Source organism: Anomaloglossus baeobatrachus, chromosome 3, assembly GCF_048569485.1.
Source record: "Anomaloglossus baeobatrachus isolate aAnoBae1 chromosome 3, aAnoBae1.hap1, whole genome shotgun sequence".
In the NCBI taxonomy this organism is placed as follows: Eukaryota; Metazoa; Chordata; class Amphibia; order Anura; family Aromobatidae; genus Anomaloglossus; species Anomaloglossus baeobatrachus.
The window spans coordinates 694,889,794-694,904,840 of NC_134355.1; the positions used below are offsets into that span (position 1 = coordinate 694,889,794).

At 50.2% G+C, this 15,047-nt stretch overlaps 1 protein-coding gene across 6 annotated transcripts in view; it reads left to right on the forward strand.

Annotated features, from left to right (window-relative positions):
• Window positions 1-15,047, forward strand: part of MAPRE3 (microtubule associated protein RP/EB family member 3) — a 191,921-nt gene that overhangs the window by 163,404 nt on the left and 13,470 nt on the right. For all 6 annotated transcript variants that reach the window (XM_075341337.1, XM_075341339.1, XM_075341341.1 and 3 more), the window contains 3 exons: window positions 3,510-3,711; window positions 3,821-3,969; window positions 6,299-6,451. In XM_075341337.1, the coding sequence (XP_075197452.1) occupies window positions 3,510-3,711; window positions 3,821-3,969; window positions 6,299-6,451 (504 nt within the window). The remainder of the gene's footprint in view (window positions 1-3,509; window positions 3,712-3,820; window positions 3,970-6,298; window positions 6,452-15,047) is intronic.

The following is a 15,047-nucleotide window of genomic DNA, read 5'->3' on the forward strand; positions in this document are numbered from 1 at the left end:
TGTCCACAAGCTCCACCTCGACCTCTCCCTGGTCGGTCCTTAGGTCCAACTGCACACATGCCAGAGGGATGTCTGAGCGCTGGCCCTCAGCCAGGGAGATGGATAATTGGGAATCTGGTACAGGGTCTTCTGGGGAAACAATAACTGGGCTTACCAGGGTAATGGAGGAACCAGTGTCTCGTAGTCCCTGGCTCTTGACCGGCTGAGCTGGTAGATGGGCTCCAAGCATGCGGCCTCGGTTTTGGAGACAATCTTTATCTATATGTCCATGGCGCCCACTTGTATAACAGCGCCATAGATTGGGCGAGTCACAGGCCCTGTTTGTAGTCCTTTGTTTTGGTGCAGCTTCTGCTGGGTAGCGGGACCATCCTTCTCGACCGGCTGGTGCTAGCAGTACTACAGCTGGAATCCCATAAACATATTCCAGAACATAAGCCCTCTCTTCTCTTGAGGATCTAGGCCCCAATGCATCCAACAACGCTGTGGCTTGGGCCATTTTGGACAAAGTTGATTCCCGATTGTCACTAGATCCATGATGTGGCACATAGTTTAAATCCTCTGGGTCTATATCGGCGGGATCCTCATCGTCCTCTGCATCATTCTGGGCATCCCAACGGACTAATTTCTGGATCAAGTCTGACCGAGTCTCAGCATTCCAGTAGATAGTCTTTCGCCTCTGGCACAGATTCTGTAGCATCCATTTACTGCTGCGGTCGTAACTCCTCTCTTGTCCGTGTCCCATGGCTGAGCTGGTGCGGTTGGACATGGCAGCGTCCGAAACCTGAATGCCTCCCCTATGGCCTGCTGGGTATGCTTATGTGCCTCCCTGGTTGTTGAGCCCTGGAAGGTGTCCACGAACACCAGTCCTCTGCAGCTCCCCTGGATAAACAAGGCTGAGTAGTATCCCACTGCTGCCACCAATTGTGGAGACACGGGGCTCAGTGGGTGCTCTCGTCCACTAAAACCCGCCGCCTCTAGAAAGACAGCGTGGCTCAGGGCTCATCCCAACTGAACGCCGGCCTCCTTAACCGTGGGCGTAACACTACTCAGACAACACAGGATGAGGGAACCACAATAATTAGACTTTATTGGATCCCCAAACAATTAACAGCACATAACACATAACCAGCAAAACACACAAATGTAACAGGCAACAGAGTCTCACCCTTCCGCTGGCTCACCAGGGATTTAGAATGTCCATGCCTCACAGGTTCCAGGGCTACTTACTCCAATCCAGCAGCACCCCGCTTTTGGCCGGCACCCACCGAGAAAGGAATAATGCCAGATTTAGGAAGCTGGCTGAGGTCTGCAAAGTCTGTAACAGGTGACTGAACTGTCCCAACCTGAGTGTCCTCCTTAGGTAGTCCTGGTATGATGTTACAATCCTGGCAGCCGGAGTCGAAATCCCTAGGCTGTGGATATGGTCTCCAACCGGAACCGGAGTCCCTAGATTGAAGCCATAAGATATCCTGATCCTCTAGTCAGCTCCGAAGAGCTTAGACTGGATCCATCCGCATCCATCAACAACCCCCTGGTGGCTTAAAGAAATCCCTTTTATAGCCACAGCCCTCCACGTGGATACACTGCGTCCTCATCGATTGGTTGGACAAGATCGCCTCTCCCATTGGATGAATCTCAAGCTGCATGGACAATGTTCATCCAAATGATGTCTACATAAAGACTGAGGGTATACATGTAGTCTGGAAGTCACCGACTAGACAATGGCTACTAAGGTAATTACATTAGCAATACACAACTACAATACAATGATTACTGGAAGAGTCTGTAGAAACAATACGTCTGGCTTTCAGTGGCCAACACAATTACATGAGTCAACAAGAGTCTTGTAGAAACAATGAGGGACTTATCCCCCGTCTATAAACAATCTATCATCCTGTCTGGCTGAATTTTAAGAAACTTTAACCCATGAGAGTCCATGTCGTCACAGGCGGGTCTAAATCTTGCAGTAAAAGAAATAAATAAAGAATTTTGAAAAACCGGCGTGCGGTTCCCCTTCAATTTTGATACCAGCCAAGGTAAAGCCACACGGCTGAAGGCTGGTATTCTCAGGATGTGGAGCCCCACGTTATGGGGAGCCCCCAGGCTAACAATATCAGCCAGCAGCCGCCCACAATTGCCGCATCCATTAAATGCGACAGTCCCGGGACTCTACCCGGCTCATCCCGAATTGCCCTGGTGCGGTGGCAATCGGGGTAATAAGGAGTTAATGGCAGCAGCCCATAGCTGCCACTAAGTCCTAGGTTAATCATGGCAGGCGTCTATGAGACACCCCCTCATCACTAAATTGAAGTGAAAGTAAATAAACACAAACATCGAAAAATCCTTTATTTGAAATAAAAGACAAAACCCACCCCCCTTTCACCACTTTATTAATCCCCAAATACCCCTCCAGGTCCGACGTAATCCACACGAGGTCCCACGACACTTCCAGCTCTGCTACATCGGAAGCTGACAGAAGCGGCAGTAGAACACCGCCGCTCGCTGTGAGCTCCACAGAGCTCCTGAAGTGAGTCGCGCTGTTAGCGGTGACGTCACTCAGATTACCCGCGGACACCTCTGGATTCTCGGTGCAAACTGCTACAACGGATCCGTTGCATCAGTTTTACCACAATTTGAGACGGATCCGTTGCATCAGGCACACACCAGATTGTGCCTGATGGCAAAAAACGGGTGTGAAAGTAGCCTAACCTGGGTGAGATGTTGCTGTAGCAGCCAAGCTGCTGACCTAAAGGCCCTGTCACATAGAGAGATAAATCTGCGGCAGATCTGTGGTTGCAGTGAAATTGTGGACAATCAGTGCCAGGTTTGTGGCTGTGTACAAATGGAACAATATGTCCATGATTTCACTGCAACCACAGATCTGCCAAAGATTTATAAGGGCCTTAACTCTGCTGAGGGAGTTTACCAAATCACAGCCACATAAAAGGCTGAAGAAATCCATCAGTAGGTGGGAGACGGACTGAGGAGGCACATGCTATGTTGTGAGCTGCGCATGGACTAAAGACCTGTGACTGAAGACTCAAGCCCCTGGTAGTGTGAGTCAGGGATTACCTATGTTAGTGCCCAGACGGACAAGTGTCACCGAGGAGCTCCAGTGTACATGACTGTGTCACCATGGAGCTCCAATGTACATGACTGTGTCACCATGGAGCTCCAATCTGCATGATGGGGTCACTGAGGAGATCCAGTATACATGCCGGTGTCACCGAGGAGCTCCAGTGTACATGACTGTGTCACCGAGGAGCTCCAGGGTACATAACGGTATGACCATGGAGCTTCTGTACGTGCCTCACATGGAGCTCTTGTTTTTGTGTCTCAACATGGAGTTCCTCTACTTGTGTCCCACCGTAGAGCCCGTGTACTTGTGTGCCACCGTGAAGCTCCTGTACGTGTGTCTCACCGTGGGCTCCTGAGTGTCTTGCCATGCTTCGCCCTTCCCATCATGCTCTTGTTAAGTAACTGCTCAGATATGGCTTCCTTGTTTTCAGATCATCCCTGTAGAACGGTTAGTGAAGGGGAAGTTCCAGGACAATTTTGAGTTTGTCCAGTGGTTCAAGAAATTCTTCGATGCCAACTATGATGGAAAAGAATATGACCCTATGATAGCAAGACAAGGGCAGGATGTGGCGCCCCCTCCCAACCCAGGAGACCAGGTCTTCAACAAACCCAAGAAGACCATCATCTCATCAGGTAAACTGTTGTCCGATAGTGATGATGAACCTCAAGGGAATGGCCAATCTCAGCTGAGTTTCCACCTGGTGGACACCATATATTCATCTCCTCTTTCCATTTATTGCAGTCCCTCAGAGAACGTCTCCCACAGGTCCCAAGACCATGCAGCCTCCAGCGCGAGTACAGAACTCGTCTCACCCGATCAAGAGAAACCCTCCCATCACCAGGAACGGAGGCAGCGAGCTGGACTCACAGATAATGGAGCTGAACCAGCAGGTGAGAATGGTCACACCGTCCGTAGTGGGGGTGTCCGTATACCTGTGTATTGTACCCCATGATGCAGGAACACTTATGTCTCCTTATCTGTGATACCTGGTGTCTTCTGTTGCTCATGGTCCTCCATCACCACCTGTAACCCCATGTAGTTCTGTATTCCTGCCTGCTGTACACGGCTTGTCTCGCTGCCTGCGCTCCAACTGCCAATAGGAAGAGTATATTGCTATTAGGTCACAGGTATACAGGACCGTGTGTCTGTTATCCCTATGCTACAAATCATAGTGCACATTATCCTTGTACTGTGACATAACTGTGTGTATTATCCCTGTGCTGTGACATCACTGTGTGTATTATCCCTGTACTGTGACATCACTGTGTGTATTATCCCCTGTACTGTGACATCACTGTGTGTATTATCCCTGTACTGTGACATCACTGTGTGTATTATCCCTGTACTGTGACATCACTGTGTGTATTATCCCCTGTACTGTGACATCACTGTGTGTATTATCCCTGTACTGTGACATCACTGTGTGTATTATCCCTGTACTGTGACATCACTGTATATATTATCCCTGTACTGTGACTTCACTGTGTATTATCCCTGTGCTGTGACATCACTGTGTGCATTATCCCTGTACTGTGACATCACTGTGTGCATTATCCCTGTGCTGTGACATCACTGTGTGCATTATCCCTGTGCGGTGACATCACTGTGTGCATTATCCCTGTGCTGTGACATCACTGTGTGCATTAACCCTGTACTGTGACATCACTGTGTGCATTATCCCTGTGCTGTGACATCACTGTGTGCATTATCCCTGTGCTGTGACATCACTGTGTGCATTATCCCTATGCTGTGACATCACTGTGTGCATTATCCCTGTGCTGTGACATCACTGTGTGCATTATCCCTGTGCTGTGACATCACTGTGTGCATTATCCCTGTGCTGTGACATCACTGTGTGCATTATCCCTGTGCTGTGACATCACTGTGTGCATTATCCCTGTACTGTGACATCACTGTGTGCATTATCCCTGTGCTGTGACATCACTGTGTGCATTATCCCTGTACTGTGACATCACTGTGTGTATTATCCCTGTAATGTGACATCACTGTGTATTATCCCTGTGCTGTGACATCACTGTGTGTATTACCCCTGTGCTGTGACATCACTGTGTGTATTATCCCTGTACTGTGACATCACTGTGTGCATTACCCCTGTACTGTGACATCACTGTGTGCATTATCCCTGTGCTGTGACATCACTGTGTGTATTACCCCTGTGCTGTGACATCACTGTGTGTATTATCCCTGTACTGTGACATCACTGTGTGTATTACCCCTGTTCTGTGACATCACTGTGTGCATTATCCCTGTGCTGTGACATCACTGTGTGCATTATCCCTGTGCTGTGACATCACTGTGTGTATTATCCCTGTACTGTGACATCATTGTGTGCATTATCCCTGTACTGTGACATCATTGTGTGCATTATCCCTGTACTGTGACATCACTGTGTGCATTATCCCTGTACTGTGACATTGCTGTGTGTATTATCCCTGTGCTGTGACATCACTGTGTGCATTATCCCTGTGCTGTGACATCACTGTGTGCATTACCCCTGTGCTGTGACATCACTGTGTGCATTACCCCTGTACTGTGACATCACTGTGTGCATTACCCCTGTACTGTGACATCACTGTGTGCATTATCCCTGTGCTGTGACATCACTGTGTGCATTACCCCTGTACTGTGACATCACTGTGTGCATTATCCCTGTGCTGTGACATCACTGTGTGCATTACCCCTGTACTGTGACATCACTGTGTGCATTATCCCTGTGCTGTGACATCACTGTGTGCATTATCCCTGTGCTGTGACATCACTGTGTGCATTATCCCTGTGCTGTGACATCACTGTGTGCATTATCCCTGTGCTGTGACATCACTGTGTGCATTACCCCTGTACTGTGATATCACTGTGTGCATTACCCCTGTACTGTGACATCGCTGTGTGTATTATCCCTCTACTGTGACATCACTGTGTGTATTATCTCTGTACTGTGACATCACTGTGTGCATTACCCCTGTACTGTGACATCACTGTGTGCATTACCCCTGTACTGTGACATCACTGTGTGCATTATCCCTGTGCTGTGACATCACTGTGTGCATTATCCCTGTGCTGTGACATCACTGTGTGCATTACCCCTGTACTGTGATATCACACTGTTCTGTAGGGTGACCGGTGTGGTGTTTCGGCAGTTAGTGGTTGTGGTGTCCACGGTCTCGTCATTCACCGTCTCTCTCTTTCCTGGGCGTTTAGTTAATGGAGCTGAAGTTGACTGTGGACGGGCTGGAGAAGGAGCGAGATTTCTACTTCAGTAAACTGCGAGACATCGAGCTGATATGTCAGGAGCATGAAAGCGAGAACGAGGGAGTCCTGTCCAAAATTATCGACATCCTGTACGCCACAGAGGTACGTACGGCCCCCCACACCGGGGTATCCAGTGAATGTGTGCTGTAATGGGCAAATTTTGGTGAATTTTTCTTTTTACGATGCTTTGGTAGGGGACACTGAAACCATGGGGTGAGGTCTACTTCCACTTGAAGGCTTTTACTAACAATATAGTGGTCAGGCCGTGTCCTCTCTCATCTGGACGGCTGGACCATAGTAACGCAATGCATTCGGAGATCAGGCATACACTGCCTTTTACGACTTTGCATTGCATGGAGGAGAAGATGGATCCAGAACCACATCATCGAGCCTCGTCAGGACAGTTTGGTGTGCCCCTTGCTTTGGCTATGCGTTAGGCTGTGCCGTTTCTTTGGCCACACCTGCATCACCATTTTTGCGGGCACTCAGCATTCTTTTTGCGTTCTGTGCCAGTCTGGTCATTTTTTTTCTTTGGCCCCGCTCTGCCTTCCCAGGTGTCCTCTTTTGCTGTCTGGTGGTTCCTGCCACCCTGGATCTCTGGAGGAGCTGGGACTCTTAGGCTATGTGCGCACTGGGAAATGAAATTTCCTTGCGTAAATTCCGCATGCTCTCAAAGATTACCGCACCCGCGGTAAAAAACCACGGGAAACCGCACCCGAAAACCGCATGCGGTTTGCCGCGGTTTCCTGCGGTTTTACCGCGGTATTGTTCGCGGTATTGCCGCGGTTTTGCTGCGTGCGGGTTGGGATGTGCTTTATTGCATTCAATGCAATAAAGCACATTGAAGAAAAAAAAAAAATACATTTAATTCTGATAGTAGATAGACAGAAGAATAGATAGAGGGATAGATAGAGGGATAGATAGAGGACAGATCGCTGCATTTCCCACGGTCGGCAGTGAGTTCAGATTACCGGCCGTGGGAAATGACCGGTAATTACCTCTGCTGTCTGCTGCTTTCATTTAGCGCTGTGTCTGTGACAGTCTCGGCTGGATGGAAGCAGCGCAGGACCTGTGGATTACGCCGGAGCTTTGGTGCGGGAGGGGTTAATAAAATGGTGAACGAGGCTTGTTGGTTTTATTTAAAATAAAGGATTTTTCTGTGTGTGTGTTTTTTTCACTTCACTTTACTTACGGGTTGATCATGTCAGCTGTCACATAGACGCTGCCATGATCAAGCCTGGAGTTAATGGCGGTGATCCACCACCATTAACCCCTTGTATTACCTTGCTGCCACTGCTACACGGCGGCAAGAAGAGCCGAGGACACGCCGGTGCTGCCGCATATTGCATGCGACAGTGCCGGGGCAGCTGCGGCTGATATTCTCGGCTGCCGGAGGGGGAGTGAGGCAGGGGACATTATCCCTGCCCCTCTCCCTCCCCAGCCTGAGAATACCGGGCCGCCGTTGTGTGCTTACCTCGGCTGGAAGGTAAATATGCAGCGGAGCCCACGTTCTTTGTTTTCTATATTTCCGTTTTCTTTCTATGTGTGTTCTATGTGTTTGTGTCTATGTGTCTGTGATGTGTGTGTGTCTGTGATCTGTGTGTGTGTTTACTCTGCACGGCTTCCTCTTCCTGTAATGACATCACTTCCCTGCAAACCGCAGACAAGCGATGCACATTACCGGAGGTAAACCGCGAAATACCGCAGGGAATAACGCAGCAAAACGCAGTGAACCGCACAGAATTTGCTGCCTGCGTTATTCCCTGCGGGATTTCATGATTAACATTGGAGTCAATGGAGTGAAATCCCGCAGCGATGTGCGGAAAAGAAGTGACATGCACTTGTTTTTGCTGCGGGATTCCCGCAGCAAAACATGCAGCTGTCAAATTCTGCCCAGTGCGCACAGGATTTTTTTTCTCCATAGGATTTGCTGGTGATTCACTGCAGAGATGTTATGAACATTTTCTGCAGCGAAACATGCAGCAAATCCACGGAAAATCCGCGGCAAAATCCGGTAAGTGCGCACAGGGCCTTAACTTAGTCCCGGGATTCATTGTGGCTTAGCCAGCTCCTGGCAGACGCCGCCTCCTTTTTCTATAGCCAGTTAGGCTCGCACTGGCTTACTTCCCACATTCCAGGTATGTATGTTACAGGTCTCCTTTTCTCTCCACATCTCCCTAACTCCAGTCTTCTCTCACTCCACCTTCCATGAGGCCCTGTCCCCACTGTGGTCAAAGCCTAGCTCCGACTTGGACTCGGCTTTGGACTCTTATCAGGTTGGGAAGATAAGAGAGAAGGTTGACAGCCTCATTCAGGCAGTGAACCAATTTCTGAAGGTCACTGAGGTGGACCATCTTTCTCCTTCCACTGAGACGGACCGTTTTCCCACCAAAAAGATGGTATTCTTTATAAGAGTCAGACATACTGCTAGATGTTTCTTCAAATATGAGGACTTTGTTGGGGTGTTTGATAAGGAATGAAAGCATTCAGATAAACACTTAAGAACACGGAAGCACATGGAAATATTGTACTCCTTCTTATCGGAGCTTGTGGTAACTTGATGCACCCTCTCAGTTATCGAGAAGCACAACCCTTCCTCTTGCCCAGTTAGTGTCTTTAAAGTACCCAATGGATGAACAGGGGCTCTTCCCTATGCACAGCATTCGCTGCCACTTGGTTGCTTGCCAGGTATAAACCACCTAGGCCATACATCTCAGGCAGGGCTTTCTCTCAGGAACCTCGAAAGCTGAATTAGCAGACTTGGCCAACCAGATCGATCTTCAGGGCAAGTATCTTTGCTTGGCTTTTTTGGATGCAGCCGGCTGCTTGGTTCAAGCCGTAAACACTGTTGTGGCTATTTACTGTATTTTGTGACTTAAGACATGGAAGTCGGACCCCTCATCCAAGAGATCTCTTACAGGCCTTCCTTTTCAGGGTTGTCACTCATTCGCGGCCAAATTTAATAAAATTATTGAGAATGCCACTGGTGACAAAAGCATTTTACTCCTATAGATCAAGCCCAGTTTCCCGTTTGGTAAACATAATCAATTTTGTCCCTTTGGTCAGTTCTTGTCAGCAGGGGGCCCTCATCACCAAGACAGACCTCTGGCTCCTCAGGAAAAGAAGAGACTATTTTTCTAGCGAAGCCAACACTGCAACCATGGAATTCGGGGGAAGAGGTCTCCAAGTCTAGAGGCAAAAAAATTTCCTCGACATAATGGAATATTTCTACCGGGGACTCCCCTCAGGTGGACGGGCGTCTCCTTCTCTTTTGGGATGCGTGGCTTTCCACAGTTGATGACGTCTGGGTCACAGGAATCGTCTTCTCCTGTTACAGGATACAGCTCAATAGTCTCCCACATGACTGTTTCTTAAAGTCTCATCCCCCAGGACTCTAGGTTTTACTTCTGGCTTCTGCCAGGCCATATATTATTTTCTCCATGCAAGGAACATTGTACCAGTCTCACCATGGGAGCACTTTAGAGGTTTTTACTCATAGCTATTTATCATACCCTAGAAGGATGGCTAGGTTTGGTCCATTCTGAACCTAAGGTTATTAAACAAGATAGTCTGTCTGCGTCACTTCAGGATGGAATCTGTTTGCTCCATAGCCTCCATGTAACCCAAGAAATTTCTGTACTCAGTGGATATTTGGGATGTCTACCTCCTTATCCCCCTCTGACCAGCTCATCAAAGGTTTCTCCACTTTTCTATCAGTCAGGATCGTTTTTAATTTGTGGCTCTTTTGTTCTTCGGCCTCACCACGGCACCTAGGGTATTCATGAAGGCCTTGACCCCAGTCATGACTTTTCTTCATACCAGGTATGTCATCGTTATTCCCTACCTGGACGACATTCTCATTAAGGCTCGTCACTACTCTGGAGCCTGGAGAGCCTTCAGACTGTCTAGAACACCCTGTCTTGCTTTGGGAGGATTCAATAGGCCGAAGTCCACTGTGTCCTGAAGACACCAGGCACTGAGTTACCAGGACCATGATTAATGTATGACAGCCCTCCATGTTATGTATCAAGTGGAAGACCTTTTTACGTTAGTGTGAATTTTAACAACTTTGCTCCTATGTCTTTGTCCCTTCTGGTACTTCTCTCCTTTTTGCAGTACAGCCTAGTGTCAAAATTGGTCCTTAGTTCCCTAAAGGGCCAGATTTCGGCCTTGGTTACCCTGTTCCAGAGAGATCTGACTCCTAAGGCTTCGGTCAAAAGTTTTCTCAAGGACGTGACGCACTCAATACTGCCATATTGCCACCCCTGGATCCATGAGATCTCACTCTGGTTCTGGACACCCTTTTGAGCCGATCAGGGACATGTCACTGCTCCGACTTTCCTATAAGATGGTTTTCTTTATAGCAATTATTTCCATTAGACGTGTTTCCGAGTTGGCAGCCATCTCTTGTCACTTTCCATCTCATGTGCTTCACTTACACAGAGTGGTGTTGCGGCCGGTACTTTTTTTCTTCCTCCCTGAGGTGGTTTCTGCTTTCCACATTAGTAGTGAGGACATTAGCCTTCCCTCCTTTCCTTCAGTTTCATCCCTCTCATCCCTGTTAGAGATCTTTGCTCTGTCTTGATGTGATCAGGGTCATGAGGTGCTGGTTCTTACTCACAGCTCCATTAAGACTTTCGGACGCCTCAGGAAACCCACACAGAGGTCTACCTGCCTCGAAGGTGACCCCCGCTTACTGGATTCGATCTGCCAGTCTGGAAGCCTATGAGGCTAATGCCCGTGTGCCCTGTTTCAGGTTACGGCTCACTCTAATGGCGCTGGGGGAGCCTCCTGGACGTCACCAGCATCTGTTTCGCATCTCTGTAGGGCTGCTTCTTGGTCATCCATCCATATTTTGTGTAGATTTATACTTTTGCATCAGCGGCAGGAAGATTCTGCAAGCGGTAGTTGCTCGGGTGGTTTTGTCTTCCATTATTATTATTATAATTCACCACCTCAGGAAGGGATTTAGGACATCTCATGGTTTGTGTCCTCCAATGAAGCCTCCGAGAAAAGGGGATTCTTGGGATGCACTGTAGTCTCCTTCTTGTAGCCTTCTCTTAGGGTCACCGTATCCTCCCTTGGTTGTCCGTTCAGGCGTGGATTTATGTTTTTTTTTCGTCTCAGGTCGTTATTCTCTCCTTTTTGTCCTTTTTTTTCTCCTTTCTCACTTTTCTGAGTGCCGGTGACGGTGGTCAAGGTGTCAAGGAACCTTTTTTTTTTTTGCAGCCGTATTATTAGTGTATGCCTCCAGGTGGCAGCAGACGTCACTCCATGGTTTCTGTGTCCCCCAATGAAAACTACGAGAAAGTGTTTTTATGGTGTCAAAAAATCCTCTTTTTTTTTTTTCTTTCTTTCTATATTTAACATGAATGAATGCATTTTGGGCTAAACACCGACTCTTTACTTCCGTGCACATTTTCAGTGGCAGAATGAGTTAGCTGAGAGCCTGTCAGTAAGCTCATTCTGATGGCACGGTTTTACTGCTTTTACCTGTCGCTTTCCGAGCTCCTCTCAGCTGATTTATGATCATTTCAACGTTCAGCCCTCCCATGATGTAGTACATGGAGTTCAGGAGAAAAACAGATAACACAGCTATAACCTTACCTGTAAAGGAGCTCACTGATGGATTATCACTTACCTCGTCCTACAGCCAGCAATGCGCAGGAAACAGAGCCTATAAAAGCCAAAAAGTGCAAACGTTATTTTTAGTCCTCAAGCATACATAAAAATACCGTGTTTTCCGGATTATAAGACATACTCTCCCCCCCCCCCCCCCAAATCCGGATATGGCTTGGTGTGGTGGATCGGGATCACAAAATTGAGGGTCGGCGATAGTGAGGGCTCAGAGGAGGGGGTGTTACTGCAGTAGAGCACTTCAGGAGGGTCACGGGACAGAGGCTCAGGGGTGTCGCGGCGGCCGGCACCATTGATCTGCCGGCAGTTTACGGGCTCTATTGAACTGTGGGTGGTACGCGATGGACTTCAGGGAAATGGCCGCAAAGGCCAATCTGTGCACGCACCGCCTCCGCAGCCATTTTCTTCACTCCGAAGAACTCCATCAAATCAACTGCTGGCAGTAATTGAGCCCGCAGCCTACCTGCAGATCAATGGAGCCCGCAGCCTACCGGCAGATCAATGGGGCCCACAGCCTACCGGCAGATCAATGGAGCCCGCAGCCTACCGGCAGATCAATGGGGCCCACAGCCTACCGGCAGATCAGTGGCGCCTGCTGCCGTGACACCACTGAGCCCGTAGTATCACCGACCCTCCGTCCACTGACCCTCCTGAGCCGCGCTACTTCTCCTTTGAGCCCGCAGCATCATTGACCCTGCCTCCTGTGACCCTCCTGAGCTGCTCCACCACCGTCGCTCCCCCCTGGTTAGATATTATAAGACACACCAGGATTATAAGACGGACCCTCACTTTAATATTAAAAATAATTTTTTACTATTTTCTCCTCTAAATTTGGCCTGCATCTTATAATACAGTGTGTCTTATAAAACGAAAATTACGGTAAATAAAAATGCCCAGAAAGGTGTCCTTGACCTGGACGCTGGGAACACCGTTGCGTGTCCTTGGCCTGGACGCTGGGAGCAGCGTTGTGTATCCTTGGCCTGGATCCAGGGAGCACCATTGTGTGTCTTTTGGCCTCGAGCCACGGAGCCCCGTTGCGTGTCCTTGGCCTGGATCCAGGGAGCCCCATTGCGTGTCCTTGGCCTGGACGCTGGGAACACCGTTGTGTGTCCTTGGCCTGGACGCTGGGAGCACTGTTGTGTGTCCTTGGCCTGGATCCAGGGAGCCCCATTGAGTGTCCTTGGCCTGGACGCTGGGAACACCGTTGTGTGTCCTTGGCCTGGACGCTGGGAACACCGTTGTGTGTCCTCGGCCTAGATCCAGGGAGCACCATTGTGTGTCCTTGGCCAGGATCCAGGGAGCACCGTTGTGTGTCCTCGGCCTGGATCCAGGGAGCACCATTGTGTGTCCTTGGCCTGGATCCAGGGAGCACCGTTGTGTGTCCTCGGCCTGGATCCAGGGAGCACCATTGTGTGTCCTTGGCCAGGATCCAGGGAGCACCGTTGTGTGTCCTTGGCCTGGACGCTGGCAGCCCCATTGTGTGTCCTTGGCCTGGATCCAGGGAGTACCAGTGTGTGTCCTTGGCCTGGATCCAGGGAGTATCATTGTGTTTCCTTGGCCTGGATCCAGGGAGCACCATTGTGTGTCCTTGGCCTGGATCCAGGGAGCACCGTTGTGTGTCCTTGGCCTGGATCCAGGGAGCACCGTTGTGTGTCCTCGGCCAGGATCCAGGGAGCACCGTTGTGTGTCCTTGGCCTGGATCCAGGGAGCACCGTAGTGTGTCCTTGGCCTGGATCCAGGGAGCACCATTGTGTGTCCTTGGCCTGGATCCAGGAAGCACCATTGTGTGTCCTTGGCCAGGATCCAGAGAGGACCGTTGTGTGTCCTTGGCCAGGATCCAGGGAGCACCTTTGTGTGTCCTTGGCCTGGACGCTGGCAGCCCCATTGTGTGTCCTTGGCCTGGATCCAGGGAGCACCAGTGTGTGTCCTTGGCCTGGATCCAGGGAGTATCATTGTGTGTCCTTGGCCTGGATCCAGGGAGCACCATTGTGTGTCCTTGGCCTGGATCCAGGGAGCACCGTTGTGTGTCCTTGGCCTGGATCTAGGGAGCACCGTTGTGTGTCCTCGGCCAGGATCCAGGGAGCACCGTTGTGTGTCCTTGGCCTGGATCCAGGGAGCACCGTAGTGTGTCCTTGGCCTGGATCCAGGGAGCACCATTGTGTGTCCTTGGCCTGGATCCAGGGAGCACCATTGTGTGTCCTTGGCCAGGATCCAGAGAGGACCGTTGTGTGTCCTTGGCCAGGATCCAGGTAGCACCTTTGTGTGTCCTTGCCCTGGACACTGGGAACACCGTTGTGTGTCCTTGCCCTGGACGCTGGGAACACCGTTGTGTCCCCTTGGCCTGGATGCTGGGAACACCGTTGTGTGTCCTTGGCCTGGACGCTGGGAACACCGTTGTGTGTCCTTGGCTTGGACGCTGGGAACACCGTTGTGTGTCCTTGGCCTGGACGCCTGGAACACCGTTGTGTGTCCTTGGCCTGGACGCTGGGAACATCGTTGTGTGTCCTTGGCCTGGACGCTGGGAACACCGTTGTGTGTCCTTGGCCTGGACGCTGGGAACACCGTTGTGTGTCCTTGGCCTGGAAGCTGGGAACACTGTTGTGTGTCCTTGGCCTGGACGCTGGGAACACTGTTGTGTGTCCTTGGCCTGGATGCTGGGAACACCGTTGCGTGTCCTTGGCCTGGACGCTGGGAACACCGTTGTGTGTCCTTGGTCTGGACGCTGGGAGCACCGTTGTGTGTCCTTGGCGTGGATCCAGGGAGCCCCATTGCGTGTCCTTGGCCTGGACGCTGGGAACACCGTTGTGTGTCCTTGGCCTGGATCCAGGGAGCACCGTTGCGTGTCCTTGGCCTGGAGGCTGGCAGCACCATTGTGTGTCCTTGGCCAGGATCCAGGGAGCACCATTGTGTGTCCTCGGCCAGGATCCAGGGAGCACCGTTGTGTGTCCTTGGCCAGGATCCAGAGAGCACCGTTGTGTGTCCTTGGCCAGGATCCAGGGAGCACCATTGTGTGTCCTTGGCCAGGATCCAGAGAGGACCGTTGTGTGTCCTTGGCCAGGAT